A 25,597-nucleotide genomic window follows, 5' to 3' on the forward strand; every position below is an offset into this window, starting at 1 on the left:
TCAACAATCTGGAATTAATTACTTCATTTATGTGGTGCATTTCATAACTGTGGCTCAATGTGCTGTACATAAACAGACATGAGAGTGAAGAGCAATACATTTAAAACTGCATGATAAAAAAAAAAACTGGCATGTTGTCAGTGAAGTCCCAGGGCGGGAAAGAAAGGACGGTAAATAAAAAGACGAGAAAAGTTATCACTGCCCTAAAAGTGAGAGGAAAAGATGAAAATGTGAATAACAATAAACATCTTGTATTAAGATTAAAAAAAAAAAAAAAAACTAGACACAGGGTCAAAACGAAAGATGTGAAGTGGTTAGAATATTCTGGAAATTGCAATTAATCTTAATCAAATTGTCTCAAGGCTTTTAAACCCACACCCTTGTGCCCTGCGTCTTATAGATGTCTATGTTTACTCCCATGTTATCAGGATCTTTCATCACCTGTCATATCAAATCAAGTCATGGAACCAAGGAGACAGGGCTCGTCTCTAAATAGAAAATCCTGAATATTTAGAGGCATGTCTCCAGATAAATGCTTGTAGAAGACCAGAGAGTTTATATGCTCACTTTTTACATGTGTTTCAGGATGAAAGGCATGCGTTCTCCCTCTGCACTGGTCTTCTATGCCCTATCGAGGCAGGCTGTAATCAAGGGGACGTAATTAGAGAGGACTCAGTGGGAGGCAGAGAAATCTTGGGAGTTGCCCTGCCAAGTACAGAAATATCCACTTAACCTTCACCATCAGAGTGATACACTAACTGCAGCGTTCTTGCAAATGTAAAGTGAAAACTTTGGCTGCATCTGTCAGTTTGATAAAGACAAAGTCTGATCATCAAAACGTAGAAGAGTAAACACATCTTTGACTCAGAAGCAGTGCAGTGCAGACACTTTATAGATGCATTAGATGAAGTTCAAGACCATGAGTGTGTAAATGTCAAAATGTGTAAAGTCATGTTCAAATGGTTGTCCCTGAAAAAAAAAAAAAAAAAAAAGACTCAGAAACCCAAAGAGTTAAAACCCCACAAGTACAGGAGGATGAAGACTGAGGATGGGAGGCAGAGCGAGAGGGGAGGAGAATCTGAAAATAGAGGGATGGACATAATTTTGCAGCGAGCAGGCTTTGTAGAGCTCCGATAAAAAAAACTCAGTATAACTTAGCAGGGAGGGCGGATGCTTGGAGCCTCTCTTCCACCCGAACTTTCCTTTCATCGCTCTGTCTCTCCCTCGCTCTCTTCTTCTCTCCGTCTTGTTCTTCAGGGGACCATCCTCAGAGACATCACATTCTGTAAGTACAGATATTTATATTTTAAAGTCAAAGCAGATACTTTTAAGAAAATTGCAAAAGTATAGCTAAAGATTTCAGGGATTTCAGGACAATCTGTGCATTCTGAGGGATTGTGAACTCCCAACTCTTTGTACTCTCAACCTTATTTAAGATTGAGAAATACCTAAATGTTTTTTTTTCCCCCCAGGATAAGTCACTAGTACTGTTTTGACAGCAGAAATGTTTCCAGCAACATCAGAAAAAGTTTCAATGTGTTGAAATGGAGTTTAACTATTATTGAATATTAATTACATTTTCCCCAGAGTAACATTCATAACTGTAAATGCTTAATTTTCTGTTTGCCTGGCTCTAACAGAAATCCAGCTTTTAATGTTGTCAATTCTCACAACAAACTATTCTTTTCATTTACTTTTTTTCAACTGTCAGTGCCAGGAGCTGATAATGTCTTACAGGATAATAAAATGACAAATTTTCAGATAGTTGTAGCACTCACATGATGCTGGAAATGAATTAATTACATGATCGGCATCTGGACGGCCTTCAGTTGAAGGTAACATGGAGCCAGCACTGGATTCCAGGGAATGTAATTACAGTATAGCTGAAGTACAATTAAGGTGGACCGAATCAGAGGGCATTCCCACCCTATAGCTGAAGCTCCAGCCCACATCTGGTCCAGCACGGCTTGTGCTACATACGTCCGACCACACAAGGAGACATGGGCACACCGTATAGTGTAAATAAGAGAAGCAGCAGGCAGATGGTCACTATAACATGAGGCTGATTAGAAGCTTGTCTTTACAGCCAAACATTGTCTAATTACACACCGTGTTAAGAGTTAAAACGTGATGTGAAATGGTAACAGACTGAGCTCTACCCTAAAGGTTGCAATTTTGAATGCTGTAGCAGGCTGTTGGTTTTACTTGGGAGAGAGAGAGGGAGAACAGGACAGAAAGAACATAACACTGAGTGCAGGAGAACAGTTTATTCAGCCAGTTGGTACTATAACGGTTTTCAAGACACGGCGCTAAATGCAGGCTTCCCTGGATGTAGAAATATCACCGTCAGGTCCCTGCTGCTGTGGTCTGCTGGAAGGCAGCTGCTGCCCAGTGTAAATATAGAGGCCACAGCCACAGGTCTCCCACGCCTCTCTAGTCGCTGCTGAATATATAGCTTCCTTTTGGCTTTGGTGTGGTGGATGGGTGGCCTCTCTCCACTCGACAAATTATAAGCCCTTCAGCACCAAACTCACTGTCTCCACCCCAAATAAGTAATGGCTACTTCACTGACTGCTAAAATAGATCTGATGATAGCAATGAAATAGTGAAAGAAAAAAAAATAGAAAAACCTAATATGAATTATTTGTTTTACTCAACCGGATTGAATTGAGTATAGTTGCATTACAAACAGACACAGCAACTCAAAATGGTCTTAATGTCATAATATGTGTCTGTTAGATGAGAGTGTAGATGTCTCTGATTGGCAAAGCCCTAATGGTTCTATTTGAATGTAGTTCCTGTTTATCTCCTAGATTCAAACCAGTCTGTTGTTGTCGTTGCAGGATTCAGAGGACAAGATGGATTCCCGCTTGGTGTTTCACCTCACATGTGTAACCCTGCTCACACTCTGGTGCAGCGGCTGTCATGCCTCTCCCCTCCTCTACAACATATCCATGGAAGGCAGCGGTGATGAGGGCGAGCTGGAGCTCCTTTTCCCAACCTCTTTCTCCACCCGAGCACCTGTCCACGTCACCTCCACGACCGGCGCTCCCACACTCACCAACAGCATCACCACCACCATGATCCGCCTGAAGGACTTCGTCCTCAGCCGAGTGGTGGACTTCCTGCAGGACAATCTGCTCATCATTATTGTGGTGACGTCTCTCCTCATCGTCATGGTCTTCATCATCTGCTGCGCCTCTGCCATGAGTCACAAGCGCAAGTTGGAGGCCTACAAGCCCCCCACTCATCCACCAAGGAAGTATATGGCAGACAAGCCTTCGGGGGCCAAGAACTCAAGCGACTTCCAGGACAGGCCGTACGCCGTTGACCACGTCAAGAGGATCCAGACTCAGAGCATGGCCTCCCCCAAGAACCTGCGCATGCCATCTAAAGCACTGGTGGGAGAGAAGGGCAGAGACGTCAAGTCATCACCTCGCCAGGAGGTCAGGAAAGTCAGAGAAGCAGTGGAGGTGGAGAAGAGGAGAGAGGAGCCCAAGGCTAAGGAGCAGACAAAGCAGAGAGAGGAGCCCCAGCAGAGCACCAGCTCCAGTCAGCCTGTGTGCACCTGCCACCTGAAAAAGGGTGCCCACTAGCTGCTTTTCAAGGATGTTTTTTTGACTTAAGAAATAAGAGATGAAACGTAGAGAATCAAACCCTGAGGTAAAAACATGAGGAGACAGGTTGTTTACGCCAACAAAGCTGGGCAAAACATACCAAAATGTATTGTGATACAAATTAGAAATTACCTTTGTACAACTCCTTGCAAGAGATGTATTTAAATGAGATTAACACTTTTGGTGTTTAAGAAAGACAAGAATATTTGCAAGTGGAAGATCTAGGCATGCAAGAACAGGAATGTATGAAACACTACTTGTAGTTTTATCCAAAACTCAGCAAAATATGTGCCCAGAGAGCGAGGGCGTTGCCACAAAAATCCTGTCTCTCCAAATGCTGGTCACATTTCCAAGTTTAACCTCTAGTCCTTCTTGTCCAACTTCCAGACCTTAAACAACCTACATCTGATATCAGGGTATGTGGCCAGACGGGAAGTCATGAGACTGGATGAATCGTTCATGTTTTCTCTTTCTTTCTTTCTTTTGGAAGGCCACGTACCAGCAGCCTGTCTGGGCCTGTTTGTCCTCGTCTGCTGCTGAGACCTTATGAAGTAGCCTGATAGTCTAATCAGCTGTTTTGTTTCGTTTTCTGTTTTTGTTTGTTTTGTTTTATTTTTTAATAATTGATTAACAGCCTCAACAGCCTCACAGTATACCTCTGTGCCACTTCGGTAGCATAACATGACAAAAGATGCTTTTTTTTTTTAATTTCTTGTTTGATGTCATCTTCCAGAAAGTAATTCAGTGTTAAAAAGCCCTAATTGCAAGTCAAGCCAGTGTGAACGCCTTCAGTATTTTCTAAAAATGAAAATGCTCCCCTCAGAAGCAGAACGCAAGACAAGGATTTTTCCACGCCAAACAGAAATTACACGACAGAGGTAGTGATTTTGCATGTATTTTAAAATATATGTGGCTAAAAGCCCTGCTGATACCCATGAATCTGCCCTGCTGTGTGCCACTGCTCATCTGCTCAGCTGCTAACAAAACGGACTCAGTCCTGTCAGGCCTCAGTGGCTTGGCTTTTTCATCTACTTCCACACAGTTACATGGTCGTGTGAAACATTATTTTGGGCCTCATAGATATTTGTGAAAGCTTGATAACTGTTTGTTGTGTATTTCCATGTTGCTGTTGCTTACCTTGGCTCAGTCCAGTAAGATCTTTGGTGCTGTAAATCAGACAAATGAGATGCCAGTAAAGTTGATTTAATAGCCTTGACTGGTAAAAACAGTTTCCTCGTATTATTTACTTTTATATTAACTCCTATTTGTATTTACATAGACTTATTTCATATCATACTGTATTTCACTTTAAAGCTCTAATTCACATAGCCAAATACCACAATTATGTGTTTTCTGGGTAACTGAACATCTAAAATAAACTGATAAAAGACAAAAAAATGTTTCAAGCATCTCAATTTCTCTGAATATTTATTTTGTTTTGTGTAAATTTGGATCTGCCTGCAAATTATAAACACTTGGGACAACTGCTTACATTGGTTATTTGGAGTAATCGCTTTGTGAATCAGAGTTAGAGTTTTTTCACAAATGAGTTATGGGCATATTTATGTATAAGATAGATTTAGTAATATGTTTATTGTTTTTAATGTTAGTTTTTATTTCTATCTACAGTCAAAAACCTTAGTGCAGGGATAGTGAGCTGGCCTTTTATTGCTGGTGTCAGTATTTCAATATGGTTTAACAGAGACACATGGAAGCAAGAGGATTTAATCAAAAGCTCTCATTTCTCATATTGGTTCGATTTGATCTGATTTGATATCCATACAACACTGGAGATGAGCATCTGGGGAAAAAAAGAGACTCCAGCTCGCTGTCCCTTTACTGATGTGATTGACTCTGTATTTAAAGTGTGTGATAATCAGTTTGTTTGACAAGCTGAAATTTGGTAAAGATTAAATTCTCTCCTCTCATTTAACCTCAGATTGTTTTGCAAGAGCCTCTGAGACAGATGCTTCCTCTGTAAGAGACTGTAAGTTTTGTTTACAAAATTATTTCTTTTTGCTTAAATTTAATAAAATGATTACTGAGGATGTATTTCTCTGTTTCTGAAAATGTGGTGGAAATGCTGTAAATAATTAAATGATTAAAAACAAATACAGCCTTGGCTTTTAACAAGACATCAAGGATTAGAAACAGTCATACAGGGCAAAGAAGAGAAGATGCTGCCAGTATGACAATAATATATAAACTGGAATCTATAAGATTGAGCAATATGCACTAAAGAATCATATTTTTCTATTTTAAGGTAATTTACCAACTTGTAATATGTTCTCTTGAGGCATAAACTTTACTGTTGTCTTTTAAGTTGCCCTTTCTATTTACAATTTAAGGGTTGATGCACAGATCCACAGATGCACACAGTACAGTAACACCAATAATGTGTTATTGTCTCCTCCATATTTTTCTGATTGGCCGTGGTGAGGTAGTTGGCACCACTGTGTGATGTCCTGGACAAACGCAAAAACAACAAAAAGGCACTAGAGCCTGGAGGTGACGAGAGCCCCCTTTGTCTGCGTGCTGGCTGCTGTACAAGATTCAATAAATATTTCAGCACAGTCAACCAGATACATGCAGCACTTTGCTCCACAACATGTGATGACGTGCTTCCTATGAAAATCTAAGAGACACTGATTTGTTTGTGGAGGTGGAAACTTTCTTTTTTCTTTATTTCAAATAACTTTTATATATCAGACATGTCAGACCACCTGTTCACAGTTTAATGCTGCCCCTATGTGAACGCAAATGACCAAGATGCATTGTTAAAATCCATTTTTACAAATGATGGCAAACTTCATTTCATAAAGAGGAAATTAATGAAAAGTAAATCAGTCGTGAATAAAAAGTACAAGTTTGATCCAGCTATTCGGAGTGTCACCTTACTAAAGAGCAAACATCAAAGATGACGGCAGAACAGCTCAAAAGCAAGTGCAAGCGTGTCGTGACTGAAACGCGAGACCTGACAAAGCCTTGCACCAGGGTCAGATTCCCTGCTCTTTTGTCAATGAGGTGCTAAATAATTCTGGAAAATACTACCCCTTCACTTTCACTCTTCCCACCAGGGGATAGAAAGGCACAGGACCACCCAACGAGGCTCTGTCAGCCTTCATTTGCTAAGCTCATCGTCTCTTTGAGATAGACCTCAGAATCCTTGACCTCTGGTAACCTCAGACGAGGGTCTGTTTGGGACAACTGCATTGTTGATTTTGTTGCACGTCTATTTTGGAAGTTCTTGGTGTATGCATTTTGACTCATCTCAGCATTTGCCACTGACAAATACCAGGCGCTCCCCATCACTTTGCATTGGGAAGAGGATCCAGAATAGGTAATACAGCACCTTAAGGTGATCATTAAACTTTGATGAGCATCTGCTTGGAATTCTCAGCAGCAGTGGTTATCTTTAGAGACACAGCGGATCATGTAAGGACCACTACGAAACAAGCCTGCGCATCTCTTAGGAGGAGCGGATTATACAGCTTTAGAAGAATGGTGAGTGACAGAGCCTGAATTATATGTTGTTTGATGTCACTTATAAGAGACATTTTGGTAAGACTTGTCTTACTTTATCTGCTTTTTGTGTCAAACAACATAACGGGCTTTAGATTGATGTCTGATACAGTTCACATTTTATGCAACATGTTTCTTTTCATTGGGCGCTGTGTTGCCCTCTCTGCTCTCTTTTCCCTCACAGTGAGTCATGCTTGGGTGTCGATGTGGTGTCCTACTGGTTCTCTGTGTCTGTCCTTTGTCTTGCCTTGTGATGTCTCCTTGTCCCCCTGGCTGCTGCTGCCGTCACCCAGGGCTTTTGGTTTTGTGCGAGTCCCTGGGTCTCAAGTCCCTCCCTCGCTCTGTCCCGCTCAGTACCTCAGCCCTATCTGTGGCCAGGAACCAGCTCTGTAACATAGACCACCTGCTCCGGCCCTTCTCTGGACTGCAGGAACTGAGCCTCAGCCACAATCAGCTGGCCCGGTTCCCTCGTGGTCTGCCTTCGAGCCTGGAGTCCCTGCAGCTCCAAGAGAACCGCATCACCTACATCACTTCAGGCGCCCTGCGGCAACTGGGGAACCTCACTCGCCTGGATTTGGAGGACAACCGCATTCGTTCCATCCAGCCCGGAGCACTTCAAGGTCTTGGGAAGCTGAAAGTCCTGACACTGAAGGGCAACAAACTAACAAGCCTGCCTCTGAATCTTCCACCGTCCTTGACCCAGCTGGATGTCTCAGCTAACTGTATCTCTGCCCTGGACCTGGCCGCACTGTCTGCACTGGTAAACCTGCAGGTTTTGAAAATCAACAGCAACTGCCTGCGGTCAGTCCCAGAGAATGCATTTGACAGTCTACCACATCTTCGGTCTGTAGACCTAGCCAACAATCTCTGGGTGTGTGAATGTGATATTTTGTATCTTTACCGCTGGTTACTGAGTGGAAGACTGAAGATGGCCACTGACCTGGTTTGCACTGAGCCAGTTCATCTTGCTCACAGACTGCTTCTAAACCTGTCTGTCATGGCTATCTGTCCCCATGTCCTGAAGCCAGATAAGAAGATCAACCAACCTAACCTCCCTTACGGCCTGCAGAGAAAGTTGGATACCTCCACACTGATGCCCACAGCACCTGGATTGCAAACCTCATTCGTAAAGAAAACGGATTCAACAGTTATGACTGATAGTTCAACGGAGCTGGCCTCGTCTGAAGTTTACAACAATCATCAACGTGTTTTTTTGCCTCGTGTATTACCTCACCACTACTCTTTGGAGACTCTGAGCTATGAGGAGTGTTTGTTCCTCAGTTCAACACCTTCAGTAAGCCTGTCTGGTGTTAAAACCACTACTTCTCTCCCCAGTGACGAACCAAGGTGCCTAGACAATGTCACAGGACGGTACCCTCACAGTAACTCCACCTCTACTGAAGGAACAAGCACCCCGAGTCCCACAAACAAGGCTGGCCCTGTGCCCACTCCCAACAGCAGGCCATCCTCTCAGCAGGACTCTGCAGCAGTCATATCTCTGCTGGCTGTCTTATGCATCTTAGTAGCGTTCCTAATGGTGGCAGTGCTGCTGGTACTGAAAAAGATCCTTTTGCGCCAACAGAGGGTGGCTCCACTTCAGCAATCTTAAAGAAAACATGAACTCCTGAGAAATATGGCTTCAGTAGTGGACACCTTCAGCACAGATGACACAACAATGTTGTCTGTAAAGTTTAATTCTCAGTTACAATGAGAGGCAAAATGCTCAGAATATATATATCTTATATTGCGTATTCTGTATGCTCTGTATGTTTAGTTATCGCTAATGATACAGAACTCTGTTTTTATAATGAGTCCTCAAATAGACTGAGTTTATACGATCAATACAGCCAAATAAAGTTTGAATGCCAAAAGCAATATGCACAACAAATACACCTCAAATTATAGCTTCCTAATGTATATTAATTTTCATGGTAGACAAGCATTACACAATAGGCACAATACCGAGATCCCTTGTTTAAATTCACTGGTCAGAATTGTTTTGGAATATTTCATTTTAACATTAGAGCTTTAAAAAAAATCAACATCAATTACCAAACAATTTCTGACCATTACAACCAGAGGAAAAACACACTGCAATTGTAATACAGCATAAACACCTAGCAGCAGTACTCTGTAGTAATGGAAATCTTGGCTTGAATTATTTTATTTATCCCAGAAGATTTTCATATCCAACATCCAGAGGAGTGGAAGACCCGACCTTCCCAGGTGGTAACCATCCTGCCATGGATCATTATAATGCTAATGTTGAGATATCACTAAGGTATACTACACGTGACAATAATACTAACTGCTGACTTTCACACGCTCCTCCTTCTTGTCCTGTTGCTTGAGTCTGTAGTCTGACAGAGCAGCTTTTATGGCATCTTCTGCAAGCACTGAAAGAAAACAAACAAGAAAATTATAGAGAACAGCATAACCATGAATGCAACTGTGAAGAAAACTTTATACTTCATCGAGAAAGATGCATTTTTAAGCCTTTCAATCAGTGTGTGATAATGTTGCTTTAGATTTGGGTTGGAAAAATCCATAGAGCTGCAACTACTGATTATTTTCATTATTAATTGGTTGATTTTTTTCTCGGTTAATGGATTAGTTGTTTGGCACATAATGTCAGAAAATGGTGAAAAATGTTGATCACAATTTCCGACAGCCAAAGGTGACATCCTCAGGTGACATTTTGTGCCAACCAACAATCCACAACTTAAATGTAGTGTAATGTTATAGAGGACTAAACACAGAAAAATATCCACTTCTGAGAAGCTGGAATCATGAGAATTTTGACATTTTCTTCTTTAAAATGACCCAAAAGAGATTATCACATAGTTGGCGATTAATTTACCAGTTGACAACTAATCGATTATCCAACTAATCTTTGCAGTTTTAATGAAAATACAGACTGTGTTTCCCTGAACTTACTAGAGCAATGAAGCTTGACAGGGGGAAGGCAGAGTTCTTTGGCAATGTCTGTGTTCTTGATCTTCAAGGCTTCATCAATCTGTGTGATGGGAAAGAGAGCAGAGATTGTTAGACACACACACACACACACACACACACACACACACACACACACACACACACACACACACACGTATACTGTTTGCTTTTGACATGACAACTTACCGATTTCCCCTTCACCCACTCAGTCGCTAGAGAACTAGAAGCAATAGCTGAGCCGCAACCAAATGTCTTGAATTTTGCATCCACTATCTTTCCATTTTCATCCACCTCGATCTGTAAATAATAAAATAAAATAAATAGTAAACAAACAAACAAACAAACAAACAAAAAAAACGTTGCACTGCTGTCACTGCGCACAATAATGCCAAAATGTGATAAAGCATGCGAGCTGTAGACAGTCCGACATACCTGAAGTTTCATCACATCCCCACAGGCTGGTGCACCTACCAATCCCGTCCCCACGTTCTTGGCGTTTTTGTTCAGGGAACCCACGTTTCTTGGATTCTCATAATGGTCCACAACCTACAGAAAAACAAAACAAGACAGAACCAAACATGCTGACATTTATTATGACACTGTCCTTCATCATCAGCTTAGACGGAGCGCAGTGGGTAAAGTTGTACTTGCTGACAAAAACAAACACGCGTAGAATTACTGACGCTGTTAACCTACGATTAAGGATTAAGTTATTTCACCTGGTGTGAAGTTCAGATTGAAAACACATTAAACTACTCGCCTTTTTGTGATACAGACACAGTGCGTTCACCTCCGGCGTGAATAACCTTCTGCCAAACAACACCAGCGGGGACGCACACTTTCGTAGAGAGGCCATCGCCATGTTTTTGTCACGGTGTATGCTCAGAAAGACGAAAGGTCACGGAAACAGACGAGTGAAGCCGAGGGCGGCCGGGACGCGCTGTGATATCGGCTGGCCTGTTTTGTTGACAAACAGGCGACGTTTCACCGCGGAGGAACATTAAACACAAGATCCCCCAGCGGCTGGCATTAGGCACACACACGCAAATGGGCAGACGTCACGGTACACACAGCGGGAAATTATAATTATCCAGTAGTCAGTGGCACTCAATCTTACGCGGTGGGTGTAAAAGCTGTCACACGTATGTAGACAGACGGTGTACAGACAGAGTGGCGTCCACTGGACACCATAAGCAGTTCAGCAGTCACATTAAAGCAGCCAGGCTCGGCGGAGAGTCTCCCGCCTGGCTCCGCCTCTCACGACACTGACTTGTTGTTAGGTTGTTACCAGGCAGACAGCCTTTCCAACATGGCAGCGTCAAGCAACGCAGAGGAAACGCAGTTGCAAGATATGGAGGAAGATGCAGGGATGGAGAGGGAGATGGAATCGGACGACGGTGAGGGTATGGGGGTCGAAAATTCAGACGACGAAGAGGACGATTCATCAGAGGACGAGAAAGAAAACGAAGCCGAGATCCAGCGTTTGGAGGAGCAGGTAACACCTACTAGCCAGCCCTAGTTAACGTTAACTAACGTTAAGCTAACTATCGCAACGGCTCGTTAGCCACAATGAATGGGTTAATCACGTATCGGCTGCAACGACAAATCAATAACTTCAAACTGAACCGCTGTGGACGGTGATTTAATAGAAATGTAGTGTGCAGCTGACCACCGTTTACCAAAACAATCAAACGAGCTCGCATTACACTGTGATACAATGTAATTGACGTAGCTAACGTCATTAGCTTTCAGGCTAATGTTTGATGCTAGCGGCTAAGTCTACCCACGCGCCCTTTTTATTTAAGCACGACCCGCTGTTGGCTTGCAGTCTAGTGTGACACCACAGCTGACAAGAGTAGAGCATAGTACTTATCAAACATGTACTATACCAACCATGTGGCGTGCAGAAACTGTAATGTGTGATTGTCTGATTAAAAATATGCTTTGATCGTGATGATTCAAGCTGTTGCAGTATCTCATGTGTTTGCCTTTATTTGCTTTTGCCCTCGCCTCTAGATCACGTAGGGAAACCAGGAGATATTTTATGTTATTGATCAGGTTCTCACTCCATCTTCATGTTTGTGTGATTTTCAGCTGTCAATCAACGCTTTTGACTACAACTGCCATGTGGATCTTATCAAACTACTACGGCAGGAGGGAGAGCTGTTCCGTCTGCGTAGGGCAAGGCAGAAGATGAGTGAACTTTTCCCACTCACTGAAGGTTTGTGTGTTTATGTTGTTATAGTGAGAGGGAAATCACATTAAGAGTAAAATTGCATTCTTTGTTCATTATGATTGAATCCACAATTTGACTTATCCTGCAGAGATCTGGCTGGACTGGCTCAAGGATGAGATCCGCTTGACCGAGGAGGAGCCTAACCGGGAGAGAGTCTATGAACTTTTTGAAAAGGCTGTGAAAGACTATATCTGTGAGTGCATCGCAGAAGTGTTACTGCCTTTGATTTGAAATGCTGTGGTTGTGTGATCCTAACCTTTAGCACATTGTCCTTCTACCCAGGTCCAGATATCTGGCTTGAATATGCCCAGTATTCAATAGGTGGTATGGGATCACCTGGTGGGGTAGACAAGGTGAGATCCATATTTGAGAGAGCCCTGACAGCTGTTGGCCTTCACATGACCAAGGGAGAGACGGTGTGGGAGGCGTACAGGGAGTTTGAGAATGCCATGCTGTCCACAGTACAGGTTTGTGTTTCATTTAGTATCATAGAGAAAATTATGTTGGTAGCAGGCAGTGCATGTTTTAAAATTCATAGACAAATTAATCAAAATGTCAGGTAGATGTTGCACCAAAGAAAGCCTTTAATATGTGGGGGATCCCTGTCACTAAAAGTAGAAAATTGTAGAAATAGAAAATGCACGTTCCAACTCCTTTGCTGCCACACAAAAGAGGCATTTCCTGAATTTTAACACCATCTTCTCTCCTGCCTTCCTTCCCAGCCTCCCCCTGGCAGGGTTCCCACCCATGAGGAGCAGGAGCTGTTGAACACTCAGCTTGAGCGCATCCATACACTGTTCCGCCGCCAGCTGGCCATCCCCTTAATGGGTATGCATCCCACCTCCTCTGTCCAGAGGGGGTGCTGTAAAACAGGGAGGATGCCTATTGTGGGGTAGAATCACATGTCATGGCCCACCTGGGAAATTGTGAATTTTCTGTGTGTGTGCATGCATGAGCACATGTATGTTGGGAAGTGCTCTTCTAATGTGGCCTTGTGGGAGTAGTTTCGTGTAGCACAGTTGCAGTGTGGCCTTTGAAAAGCTGCTCAGGTTTACAGAGAGAGAACACCCCTCTCCAGGTCCAGTAGCACAGTCCTTGACAAGCCTTTCAGTTAATTGCAGGACTGGACTAGAGATAGCCAGATGGTCTGGTATTGTGTATGTTTTTCCTGGCCCGGCTGAATGGACACCAGAGGCATTTCTGGAACGGCTCAGCCTCTCTTGTCAATAACCTGTGCCAGCATTCTGGGTATAATCCTTCCTTATCTGAACATGTCACTTGCTGTCTTTTTCCCTCAGAGAATGGGACAAAGAAACAGCAGTGTATATGAAATTTGTGGATGTAAGCTTTTCTGCAGTAAACACTGGTCTAACTAAGTCTAACCTTCTTAATGTTTGCCCTCTTTTCCACTTTGTAATTGTTACAATATTGTAATTAATCTAGGTTTATTTACAGTGTTGAGAAAAGGGAAAAAGATCTCTAATGCTGAGAACTGTGGTGTTTTGTAGACATGGAGGCCACCTATGCAGAGTATGAGGAGTGGTCTGAAGATGGGGTGCCTGAGACCATCTCCCATCAGTACAAAAGAGCCCTGCAGCAGATGGAGAATCGCAAGGCTTTTGAAGAGTCCCTGGTACTTATTTTACAGTGCTTCTTGTTTTTCATTTTTAATTTGCCTGACTGGAATAACGTGTCCCTGTTGTTGACCATGTCACAGGGCTGAACAAATAATCAAAGTATTGAAATCACAGTATAACAAAGTGCAATATACAAATCACAGAAGCTGCAAAGGTAATTTGTGTAACAACACATTGTGGTAAATAAAGTATTATAGTGTTGCAGAGAGGCACTGGCATTCAAACAGTAGTATCCAGATATAAGAAAACACACACTAGCAAAAATCACACTGCCATTTTTTTTTGTGCCTTGTTTTTGAATCGTCTCTCCTAATGCTGCTGCCTGTAACACCTGAATTTCCCCTGGGGATAAATAAAGTGTTATCTTATCTTATATCTTTTCCAGTGAAAATGAAAAATGCAAAAATTACCATTCCTACAAAAATGAAATGTAACCATGTAATTAATTGGTTGTGTCCTCCTGCATCTATACCTGATACGTAAATTAAATGTCGTGCACTGTCATTACACTGCATTTGATATGCCAATGTCTCTGCAGTTGGTAGCTGAACCTCCCAAGTTGGCAGAGTATCAGGCCTACATGGACTACGAGCTGAAGGAAGGTGATCCAGCGCGGATCCAGATTACCTTCGAGCGGGCCCTGGCAGAGAACTGTCTGGTACCGGACATGTGGACAAAATACACCACCTATCTGGTGAGCGTTGCCCTCCCCCACTGCATCTAGCAGCTCAGTGTGCTGTTTTTTAGGGCTCTCAGTTAGTCAGTGATATCAGTGGAAAAATTGACAAACTTCAACAACATAGACCTGCACAGCAGCAGACAACAATGACAAGTCAATCTTCCAATTCAGTGGCTAAATGAATCAAAAAAGCCATGTTTATAGCACTTCCCATCTTGTAAATAAACTGTACTTTCCCCTCTGTAAAAAGCTTGTAAGAAAGTTATGTAAGTAATTTATCAATATATTTTAACATATCTCTTAACATAAATTAAAAATTGTGTTTCATCGTGGTGCCAAATATCTAACTCTAAAATATCTAATAGGTGTGAATTGGGAGAACAGGGAAATTAAATACAATGGGCGACATTCTTACAAGAGTGAGCATGACTGCTCCTCTTCATGGTCAGGCTGTCATGTTTGGGGTGTGTTTATTTGGCTGCAGTTGCCTGTTGTGTAAATGTTCTTGATGAAGGCAACACTGGGAAGGGCAATGGACAGTGGACAACCCTAAATGAACGCAGCTGCCGTGTTGCTCTGAGCTCATCTAAATGACTCACAGCCAGCTATCTCTAACAGCTTCTGAAATTTATTCATGGGTTTTTCAATTGCCTTAATAGTGTGGTAATTGGCTGCTGACATTGCGAACACCAAACTCATACAATATCCGGAGGTTGACCAACATGATTATCATTTTGCTCATATTATTAGAGAAAAAGGTTTTAATAAAATGCTTTTTAACCCATTAATTCCCAAAATGTCTTGGTGGATGCTCTTGTATTTAACTCATGTAGTTTTTGAGCTACAAGGTCATGTAAACAGCCATATCTTGTATGATGAAGTTTTTAAACCAGTGGTAAAAGTCTCCTGTTTATTATTCAGTGAAATGATTATGTTAATGGAGGTGAGCACTAATTGAATTGCTTTAAGCTAAGTAATTCAGTACAACTCATATTTTAAACTATAATGGTTTAGGCTAATATCCCTGTGTCAAATAAAGTGAAAATATGCATAAATGCAGCCTACATTAAGCAAGTGGAGCTGGGGGCTCTAAAGGTGTTGCAGTCCATACATGATAAGGAAAATCAAGAGTAGGTGGGACCTTGTAAGGTGTGGCTGTCCATAAAAATGACTGTATATCTGCAGAAAAAGGTCCTTATCCAGACTGTTACCAATGCTGACATCTTAAAAATGTGTCATGTGTTGTCCGGGTTTCATAGGACCGTCAGCTGAAGATCAAGGACTTGGTTCTGTCCTCTCATGATCGTGCCGTCAGGAACTGCCCCTGGACCATGGGGCTGTGGAAGAGCTACCTGCTAGCTCTGGAGAGGCATGGGGCTGAGCATCAGACCATCTCAGGTAACTATCTTGCTTAATTGTTGGTTTTGTGTAATTTGTGCACATTATAATTAATTTACTGAATTTTTGTTACAAGTGTTGACAGGATTCCACACAACTAAATGCAATGAATTGCCTGAAGCTGTAAATGATTTGTATACATTTTTGGTAAATATGACCAAATGTGCCTCAAAAACATTCAAAAAGTTATACAGCTCAGAGCCTCTTAAATTTGCCTTTTGAATCATAAGTTTTCTATGGCGAAATGTCCCAGGCAGTCATATTGGAAAGTTCCTTTGGATGTTGTTGAGGTTTGTCATCCTGTCTTTGTCACAGATGTTTTTGAAAAGGCACTGAATGCAGGTTTCATTCAAGCCACGGATTATGTGGACATCTGGCAAGCATATCTTGACTACCTGAGGAGACGTGTGGATTTCAGCAAAGGTGAGAGCAGCTGTTTGGGAAAAATGAATTTTTCTTTGTGTTTACAGACAACCCGATTCACAGATTAACTTATTGATGGCGTTATCATTCATTTTCAGAATCAAGTAAAGAGTTAGAGGAATTACGGGCAGCCTTCTCTCGGTCGCTGGAATACATGAAACAAGATGTTGAAGAGAGTAAGTGGATTGCAGGCTTATTCTGGAATATTATTTTGTGCTGTATTAAGTTTTTAGTCTCTTCTGACTCACTGATGTCTTGAACATCTGCAGGGTTCAGTGAAAGTGGAGATCCCTCCTGTACCATAATGCAGATTTGGGCGAGGATAGAGGTAAGAATGAGAAATAAAGAACAAACAGTTGATCACCAGTTTGGAAACATTTAAAGGGTTTGCTGTATTACTGTGTCATGCAGTCAGTTATTCAACCCTTTAATAATTTTTGCCTCTTTTTGCCTCATTTTTATTCAAAATAAAATTTCAGTATCACATCCAAATGATATCATATGACAAAGGATGTGTGCTCCGGAATATTAAATTGGGCTAAAGCTTAGTGTTGAACTTGGACAGACAAAGTCAGATATGTATTCTGTATGCTGTCTAAGTGCACTGAAGCACCACAACCTACAGAAGTCCTTCACCTACTTTCTTACACATGTTGCAGAATGTGACAATATTTGTAAATTACCTAATCCATTCTCTAGGTTATAAGGAATATCTTTTTTGTCTTCATTTGTCTCCTCATTCTTTCCCTGCGTATGTAAGTGTATTTAATATGGAAACAGCCTATGCAAATCCAGTGTCTCACAATTCTCCTTTCCTGTTCCTACCAGGCCCTCCACTGCAAGAACATGCAAAAGGCCAGAGAGCTGTGGGACAGCATCATGACAAAAGGGAATGCCAAGTATGCCAATATGTGGCTGGAGTACTATAACCTTGAAAGGTCTGTCTGCACACATCCTGATGAATTTCTGAAATAAAATTGCTGATTTTAATTCCAGTTGTTAACACCCTCTATGCTCAACATTTAGTTAAAGAACTGTATGTTAACTTGTGTGTTTTATACGTCATTCTCAGGTCATATGGAGATCCCATCCATTGCCGAAAGGCTCTCCACAGGGCTGTCCAGTGCACATTGGACTACCCAGAACATGTGTGTGAAGTCCTGCTCAACTTTGAGAGGGTGGAAGGTCAGTCTCAGTTTGGGGGAAAAGCGTGGGAATTAGTTTATTGGATATATTTGTATCCCTGGAATGACTGGGGAAAATACAGGCTGAAGATGCACATGCTAAACACGTTGCTGTCCCTCACCAGCTGCTGAGGTGCCAGTGAGCCGGGTACTCATCTGATAGCAGTCTGTCTATTAATTTTGTGTCCTCTCACCTACAGGTTCTCTGGAGGACTGGGATGTTGCAGTGCAGAAGACAGAGACCCGGCTGAACAGGATTAATGAGCAGCGGGCCAAAGTAAGAGTACATATTAGCATCGTATCGTACAGGTTCATCATTTTGCTACTGCCGGCTCATGTTACTGTCCTCCCCTCATCTCTTAGATGGCAGAGAAAGAAGCCAACCTTGCCCGTCAGGAGGAGGAGAAGGCTGAGCAGCGGCGGAAGGCCAAAGGAGAAAAGAAGAATCAGAAGAAGGGCCAAAAGGGAATGCGAGCTGGAGAGAAGAGGAAAGCAGAGCCGGATGATTACCAGAATGAATGGGATGAAGAGTCGGGTAAGCAAAGATTGACAGCTCTACTTTGTATGATAATACATTATAGATTTGTTCTACAAAAACTACCCTTGAGAAAATCAGTGGATATGATTTCATCTGGTGTACTTTCTCACTGTGTGTTAGACCAAGCTCCTAAAAGACACAGAGGTGATGCTGACCCAGGCACTGAGGAGTACATGGAGACAGAGACAGGACTGTTTGGCCGAAGAACTCCCGCTGGCCACAAACCTGGACCACCTGGTGCTAAAACAGCCCAGCAGGGAAGAGCAGCCGCTGCACAGAGGCAGCAAAATGACAAGCCCGAGCTCCGCAATGACAACAACAGTGTATTCATCAGTAACCTGGCGTACACCCTGGAGGAGCCAGAGGGCAAGATGAGGACACTGTTTGAGACCTGTGGTCCCCTCAAGGAGGTGCGCCCGGTCTTCAGCAACAAGGGCACGTTCAAAGGCTACTGCTATGTCCAGTTTGAATCCCAAGCTTCTGTCCCTTTAGCCCTGAAACTAGACAGACAAGAGGTGGAGGGCAGGCCCATGTTCGTATCGCCATGTGTGGACAAAAACACAAACCCCGACTTTAAGGTAAATATGACTAGTTGTTTTTGAGTTCAGTGGCAGGTAAACACAACTGGGCCATGTCCTGTTTTAATGTAACATAATAGCAATGGTGAATTTACCAGTTCATTTCCCTCTAGGTGTTCAAATACAACTCTTCGATGGAGAAACACAAAATCTTTGTCTCGGGGCTGCCATTTTCTTGCACCAAGGAAGAGTTGGAAGAGGTGTGCAAGAATCATGGGACCGTAAAAGATGTTCGTCTGGTCACGTATCGGTCAGGCAAACCCAAGGTACGGCTTACAACAGGGGGAAGGACAGCATCCAGATGTTTGGTTAAAATATTCACTTTTACTTTAATTCCCACTTTTGACCATTCTACAGTTAGTGATACCATTGAATGGATACAATCCCTAAGCCTGTGTAACATGCTAATTATTGATTAGCAATGCAAATTTGGAAGCTCTGTTGCTTTCACAATGGTGATGCAGTAACCTCCCTTTGTTTTTTGTGCAGGGTCTGGCGTATGTTGAGTTTGCAGATGAAGCTCAGGCTTCTCAAGCAGTGCTGAAAATGGACGGCATGGTTCTGCAAGACAACAAAATCTCGGTTGCCATCAGCAACCCTCCTCGCAGAAACCTGAAGGAGAAGCCAGGTTCCAGTGGGTCCATGACAGCAATGATGCCTCGGCAGGTCTATGGATCGTAAGTTTGCTGATGTATTCTACATTTATCTTTGCAGACATGTTATAAATTGGCTCTCATTTTTAAATGTTGCTGATCAGATCTGCGGTGGCGCAGCTGCTGTTGACCAATTGTCAAGATTGATCTTTGATTGGGTTGTGCAGAGTTAAACTTAGTTATCTTTTTATCGGAGATTGGACATGCAAGCATTATCGAAAAAGACATTTGCTTTTGCAGCAGTTAAAATGCTAAGTGAGTAATTTGCCTCCCCTGGAGCAATATTCCTAGCAACAGAATCTGGGTCAAAACATTTGTGCTTTTCTGTTTCCAGGAGAGGGAGAGGACGCACGCAGCTGTCACTGCTTCCTCGTTCCCTACATCGACCAAGTGGGCCTGCAAACAAAGCCGAGAACGGGACTGCAACTAAACCGATAGCAGGAACGGTGAACGCAGCAGGAGACACCGGATTTGAGGCACAGACAAAACCCTTGTCAAATTCAGACTTTGCCAGAATGCTTCTCAATAAGTGAGATGATGAGCAGGAGAATTATGACCGCCTTCATACTGAAAGCCATCTTGTGTCCTTACAAATTAGTGATGGTGATTGTTCTGTAATTGGTTGCCTGACTTCCCTTTAATCCAGTCTTGTTCCTATCATCTCTTCCTGCAAGAATGCCTTAATCACCCTAGCTCCTGCCCTTTCTATCACAAACCGTTTTGTTTTTTTTTTCAGTTATTTTGAATCGGTATGATTGAATGTGTAGTGAGCAGTTTTCGTTGCGCCGTTTTGGGGGTGGTTAGCAAATCATTTTATATATATAAAAAAGTGTATCATATTTGTGTGTAAATATATAAAATTGTATGCCTCACATTGCAAGGTGAATTCTTTTAGTGTGCTGACTGTTTGAAAGGGATTTGACAGAAACAAAGGGGAGAGTATTTTTTTAAATATTCTAACAGCCAAACTTGTGAATGTTGTTTAAAAAGGTATATGCAAATGTTTGACATTTCAGATGTTGATGTATTATAGTTGGTGTGTGTACATACATTGGATGTGCTACAATAATGAAGACATATTCTCTAGAGGTTTTTAGGAAACTTAGGATTTTGATGTGTAACTTCTCCTGACCTCTGAGGACACAGCTAACAATGCTAGCGATAACAATATAGCGATATTGTTTTACATAATACAATCTCTAAATTACCATCAGTTGTATAATGTTATGGAATACTCCTGTAAAAGCCAAACACTGTCTAACAAGTAGTAGATGTGCTTAAATTAATGTAGCTAGTTCACTGGCTTTATCTTGGCTTGAGGGCATTGTATTACATAACATTGTTTTATACAGAAACTGTCCTTCACTATGTCACTGCAAAGGCTTGAGTTACAATGATACCAACAGTTTATTTGCAGCACTGCCAATAGGTAAACTCTCTTATGCTATAAATGTTTTCATACACTTGTCAGTTTTGTTCAGTAGTACGACCCTCCTCTTGAGGGGGGAAAAAGATATAGATATCTATATATATATATATATATATATAGATGCATTATCAAATAACTAATATTGGTTTAGATTTCTAAAAGTACTTCATTTGCAGGGGACAGTACAAGAGAGACAGATTCTGTGGGAAACGAAACACATTCCTTCCCCCTTACCACCCTTGTGAAATTCAAAAAGATACAGGGTGGAAATATTCTGGGATATAGGAGATGTATTTGTCTTCATTGGCTACCTGGAGAGGTTTTGCCAAATAAGTCACCCAGCAACTCTGGGGTCTTGTTTATACAAATATACTGCAATTTTTGATTTTTTTTTTTGGATTTTTTACCTGCATATGAAAACTCATTTCTTTAACACTTTAATGGATGACTTAAGATGTTAATAACAGGACACAAAGTTCATTCATACACTGACGGTTTTAATAAGTATTTGTGCAGTTTTGTTCGGTCGTGTGCAGTTTGATGAGGAGGCTCCAGACTCGTTTTTCTTGATATTTTTGACCAAGTTGATTTTACTGTATGAAGTTGGCATCCAGTGGGGCGTAATTAGCTGATGCCTCTGAAAGATTCTGTGACTTTACACTATCGCTCTCATGTCCCCATACCGTTCAGGCCTGCAGGACCCATTGATACAAGAGGAGAGAATCTATGCAGTTTTTGATTGCAAGTGTTTAAAGAATATATTCTCCATGTAAGGAAGAGTTTACCGCTCACTTTGCCACATTAGGTCTGAGTGTACTAGAGTTCACCTGTCTCGTTCGGAGATTTTGTTTGATTCTTGTACAGTATGTTCAAAAAAGGTCACCATAGTTTGTATAGAATTTATAAGTTTACAGAACAGATGGAATACAAGCTATATGTCTTGATATCACCACAGTGGCCTAACCTAGAAAAAAATGTGAATATATTGGTCTTTAGAATTCACCTTCTGTTTTATGTCTAATATGAAAAGGTGGTGTATGTGCATTGCTGTTGTTTTTGTATAATTTCTATAGTTATAATGTTTTCAATTTGGTATAAAGGTAAATAACAAAATGCTATTTATAGCTGTTTTGTTTAGTCACTATTTATTTTCCTGCTTGTTTCATGGTCTACCCTTGTATTTTGGGTGTGGTTAAAAAAAAAAAAAGAAGTCATCTTGTTGCATTTCTTTGTTTCTGGTCTAAAAGTTGTTTTAATAAATGAAAGTCAACTTTCATCCCAGGATCATTCTGATGGCTTCATTTTGTTCATTTTAAAACAGGTACATAACTTAAAGACAGTGCAAATATAAGGTAATAAAACAAGTTTATTTATAATAAATAATCAAACGCATGAAAGTGCTTTACAGTGTTATGAGACAACATCTTCATCCCAGAGACAAAGGTATTAACTGAACGCTCACACTACACTGAAGTTCAACATCAGCGGTCATCACTGAAGCATCTCAAGTCATAGTGGACAAGGTGACAATGTCATGCCTTCTTTCATCCTTACAGCTACGCTAGTCGTACTTCAAATGATTTTGTTATGGCAATTAAAATGTCTTTATGTGGCACTGTGTTTGCAAACTAAGGGAAACTGGTTTTCATTATGCAGGAAGTAAATCTATGCTACTAATGCTAGCACAGTAAAATCATATTTCAATTCAACTGTGGCACAGAGGAGATGCAGAGCCCTGATGCCGGTGTTTTATTTGATTTAGCAGGTACAAAAACAACGAAAAACAAGGGAATTATATGTTATGTCCAAGAGAACAACCAGTAAAGAAACTAATCTTTGATGCAGGCTTGTTGATAAAGAAACTTAGATAAGTGAACAAACAGCTCTGCATGCTCATGCTCCCTTTGACCGTCCTGCCTCCCGGTCAGTTGCGCACTGGGATGGTCTGTTTGCAGTCAGGGCAGGCCGGGTGGTGCCCGGCTCCTGGCAGCCCCACTGCGTGCTCAGTTGTAGCAATCAACAGTGTGTCCAATGTGATCTCTGTGCATTTGGCTATGAAACGAATGAAGGGGCGGACGTCACCTTCGTTGGCCATGTCCAAAGCTGCGTAGTACTCAGCCCTTTGTTCTTTGCGAATTGTAATAGGTGGGTACCGCGCCTGCATGAGCACCAGGTTCATCAGCAGCCGAGATGTGCGTCCGTTGCCATCTACAAACGGGTGCACATACACAAGTTTGTAGTGGGCGAGTGCTGCGTACTCCACAGGGTGCAGCTGCAGGGCCTCCTCCGAGTTGAGCCACTGAACCAGCTCCTGCATATGGCGGTCCAGGTCACGAGGGTGGGGTGGGATGTGGTGACCCACAAACACCTGGCTGGTACGCAGCCTCCCTCCCTCCACTGGGTCCACATAGCCGAGCACGCGCCGGTGGATCTCCAGGATGTCACTGACAGCGATGGCTCCCGCTCTGGACAACAAAGTGGTGTTGATGTACTTCATGGCAGCATCCACTCCGATGGCCTCGTTCTGCTCCTGCAGGCTCTTGCCGGGCACGGCGTAGCGCGTCTCGATGATGTGGCGGATCTCAGACAGAGTGAGCGTGTTGCCTTCAATGGCCACAGTGTGGTAGATGTGGTGGTAGTAGGTTTCCTCCATCACACGCCGGAGCGCAGAGTTACCCTTGGGAATTGACATAAGCCTGCGCACTTTGCTGTCAATGATGCCAAAGTGACGTTGATCGATCTCCTCCACCAGGGGAAGAGTCCGGTCCCGGCTGACCAGAGCCCTCTCGTTGCACGGTGAGATGGCCAGGGCCTTGGTGTAGAGGTGGTCTGCCTGGACAACATCCCTCTCCTCCTCCAAAATGGCGCCCAGCTCTGTCAGGGCGTCCACGAAGTCTGCGTTCATGTTGAGCGCATGCACCAGCAGCTTGTGGGCCTTCTCCCTCTTCCCCTGCTTCTTCATCTCCAGAGCCTGCTGCAGCGCTGCTCGGGCCTCCTGCTCCACCTCTGCAATCAACACATTGTAACACACATTACTGCAAATTATACTTAAAGTTATATGCTGAGTGTACATCTATTCTATGTATACATATTCTATTCTATAGATATTTGAAGTAATATTTCATTATACATATAATCTATGCAAAATGTCAATGGTGAAATGTGTATATATATATATATATATATATATTCTACAGATGTATTTCAGTATATGTCACATTTTTCTTATATTATTCATATTGATCCACTTTTATTTGTTACTTGTGTTTAATTTTTCTAAAGATATATATTTCTCTCTTCTGATGTAGGAAGGTATATTTTGTCTACTACTGTCCCTGTGCAATGTCTGGACAAACTGCAGCTGGAACACAAGAATTTCCCAATTTGAGATCAAAAGTACATCTATCTATCTATCTATCTATCTATCTATCTATCTATCTATCTATCTATCTATCACACAGCATCGCCACCCACTCTCTCTCTCCATATCAAGGTTATCATCGTTAACTAAAACTAGGTGTGAAAAAACATTTTGGTTAACTCAAACAAAAATAAGAACTAGACTTTAGAAAAAATGAAAACTGATTGAAATGATATTGATATATGATATTACTGACTGGCATGTCCACATGAGTGGGAGTCAACTAGCCCCCCCCCCCCCCCCCCCCCCCCCCCCCTTAAATAATTATACACTGAAACTAATAACAACTAACCTAAAACATAACAACTCTGCTCCATATGGGGATGTTTGAGCAGCACCTCCACAGTCAGCTCAGTACAGATGTCTGCTGTTACCTTTGCTGGGCTTGGCTCTGTGCGGCAGGAGGTCAAGGGCAGTGAACTGCACGGTGAGGCTGGTGGACTGCACTGTGGTTTTGGGGGAACTTCCCCAGATCTGGCAGCGGATTTGGGCGATGCCCTTGAGGGCGGCGCAGCACTCGTCCTCCACCCCGACCAGAGGCATGAGCAGAGCCACCAGGGAGCCGAGCAGCACACACAGCAGCGGCCCCCAGCCCCCCAGCACGCAGCCGCTGGTGTAGCGCCACACCTTCGTAGCCGTCATCATCCTCGGTTAAATGCTCCATCGTCCAGAGACACGTCCTCCATCTAGTCCACGTCCACCTGAGGCAGAGGGGCGGCGGAGGAGAGGAGAGGAGCCGGAGTCGACATGACAGCTGTTTCACACACGGCGAGGGAAATCCACCACCTGCTCGTCCAGTTTGCTAGCTCGTTAGCTTCGTAGCCACCTCACTCGCTACTTATCACTTTAACTCTCTCTTCTGGAGGTTCAAACTCTCCTGTAAATTTATCACGAAATCCTGACACCGACTAGATGAACGAGTGATTACAGCTGGTCCCGTTTACAGCGAAGATTGTGTACAAAATACACATCATCGTCAACTTCCTTCATCAAACACTGCACTCGCTAACATGTCGGATTGTGATTGGTCAGCGCCGTTCGGGAATACATTGATGGCTGCTGCGGATTGGTTGAAAACGCGGCTATACAACAGATGGTTCGTAACCGTCGCTGATTGGACGCGGCTCTCGGTGAGGAGGAACCACACGGCTGTTTATTTCCGTTTTCACTTAAAGAAAACAGACCTTTTCTCCGTTATCTGGTTAAATTATACATCTTGCATACGTTTTCCACGAAGAAAGATTGTATAAATATACTTCAATATACAAATAATCTAAAAAAGAAATTAAAATGAACAACAAATAACAAAATGTAGGGAAGAGAAAGA

At 42.5% G+C, this 25,597-nt stretch overlaps 5 protein-coding genes across 5 annotated transcripts; 3 read left to right on the forward strand and 2 right to left on the reverse strand.

Moving 5' to 3' along the window:
* The first annotated feature begins 1,212 nt into the window (after positions 1-1,212).
* LOC115365814 (transmembrane protein 119a) lies at positions 1,213-3,596 on the forward strand. Its single transcript, XM_030060985.1, has 2 exons — positions 1,213-1,285; positions 2,844-3,596. Exon 2 carries the CDS (start codon positions 2,859-2,861, stop codon positions 3,594-3,596), a length of 738 nt encoding a protein of 245 aa, XP_029916845.1. The 5' UTR covers positions 1,213-1,285; positions 2,844-2,858.
* A 3,796-nt stretch (positions 3,597-7,392) lies between these two features.
* On the forward strand, positions 7,393-8,748 carry tmem119a (transmembrane protein 119a). Its single transcript, XM_030059283.1, has one exon. It carries the CDS (start codon positions 7,393-7,395, stop codon positions 8,746-8,748), a length of 1,356 nt encoding a protein of 451 aa, XP_029915143.1.
* Positions 8,749-8,804: 56 nt separating this feature from the next.
* Positions 8,805-11,115, reverse strand: iscua (iron-sulfur cluster assembly enzyme a). Its single transcript, XM_030061087.1, has 5 exons — positions 10,855-11,115; positions 10,527-10,640; positions 10,281-10,391; positions 10,077-10,155; positions 8,805-9,535 (listed from the first exon to the last, which is right to left on the reverse strand). The coding sequence occupies exons 1-5, from the start codon at positions 10,954-10,956 to the stop codon at positions 9,444-9,446; spliced, it is 498 nt and encodes a 165-aa protein (XP_029916947.1). The 5' UTR covers positions 10,957-11,115; the 3' UTR covers positions 8,805-9,443.
* A 45-nt stretch (positions 11,116-11,160) lies between these two features.
* Positions 11,161-22,056, forward strand: sart3 (spliceosome associated factor 3, U4/U6 recycling protein). The gene is made up of 19 exons (XM_030061080.1): positions 11,161-11,589; positions 12,189-12,315; positions 12,419-12,523; positions 12,613-12,797; positions 13,053-13,158; positions 13,839-13,963; positions 14,506-14,661; positions 15,906-16,044; positions 16,360-16,467; positions 16,566-16,643; positions 16,737-16,795; positions 17,296-17,405; positions 17,540-17,652; positions 17,852-17,928; positions 18,015-18,186; positions 18,310-18,767; positions 18,881-19,033; positions 19,257-19,444; positions 19,755-22,056. The coding sequence occupies exons 1-19, from the start codon at positions 11,404-11,406 to the stop codon at positions 19,951-19,953; spliced, it is 2,844 nt and encodes a 947-aa protein (XP_029916940.1). The 5' UTR covers positions 11,161-11,403; the 3' UTR covers positions 19,954-22,056.
* A 141-nt stretch (positions 22,057-22,197) lies between these two features.
* On the reverse strand, positions 22,198-25,283 carry ficd (FIC domain protein adenylyltransferase). Its single transcript, XM_030061083.1, has 2 exons — positions 24,645-25,283; positions 22,198-23,855 (listed from the first exon to the last, which is right to left on the reverse strand). The coding sequence occupies exons 1-2, from the start codon at positions 24,913-24,915 to the stop codon at positions 22,774-22,776; spliced, it is 1,353 nt and encodes a 450-aa protein (XP_029916943.1). The 5' UTR covers positions 24,916-25,283; the 3' UTR covers positions 22,198-22,773.
* Positions 25,284-25,597: the final 314 nt, after the last annotated feature.

The sequence above is a fragment of the Myripristis murdjan genome, chromosome 9, assembly GCF_902150065.1.
Source record: "Myripristis murdjan chromosome 9, fMyrMur1.1, whole genome shotgun sequence".
Lineage (NCBI taxonomy): Eukaryota > Metazoa > Chordata > Actinopteri > Holocentriformes > Holocentridae > Myripristis > Myripristis murdjan.

Coding starts and splice junctions, on each gene's coding strand:
- ficd (XM_030061083.1), bottom strand. CDS start 24,915: ATGATGACGGCTACGAAGGTGTGGCGCTACACCAGCGGCTGCGTGCTG. Junction 23,856..24,644: donor CAGAGCCAAGCCCAGCAAAG/GTAACAGCAGAC, acceptor TGTTGATTGCAG/AGGTGGAGCAGGAGGCCCGA.
- tmem119a (XM_030059283.1), top strand. CDS start 7,393: ATGTCTCCTTGTCCCCCTGGCTGCTGCTGCCGTCACCCAGGGCTTTTG.
- LOC115365814 (XM_030060985.1), top strand. CDS start 2,859: ATGGATTCCCGCTTGGTGTTTCACCTCACATGTGTAACCCTGCTCACA.
- iscua (XM_030061087.1), bottom strand. CDS start 10,956: ATGGCGATGGCCTCTCTACGAAAGTGTGCGTCCCCGCTGGTGTTGTTT. Junction 10,641..10,854: donor TGTGTCTGTATCACAAAAAG/GCGAGTAGTTTA, acceptor GTTTTTCTGTAG/GTTGTGGACCATTATGAGAA. Junction 10,156..10,280: donor AGTGGGTGAAGGGGAAATCG/GTAAGTTGTCAT, acceptor CCCATCACACAG/ATTGATGAAGCCTTGAAGAT.
- sart3 (XM_030061080.1), top strand. CDS start 11,404: ATGGCAGCGTCAAGCAACGCAGAGGAAACGCAGTTGCAAGATATGGAG. Junction 17,929..18,014: donor TTAATGAGCAGCGGGCCAAA/GTAAGAGTACAT, acceptor CTCATCTCTTAG/ATGGCAGAGAAAGAAGCCAA. Junction 18,187..18,309: donor TGAATGGGATGAAGAGTCGG/GTAAGCAAAGAT, acceptor ACTGTGTGTTAG/ACCAAGCTCCTAAAAGACAC.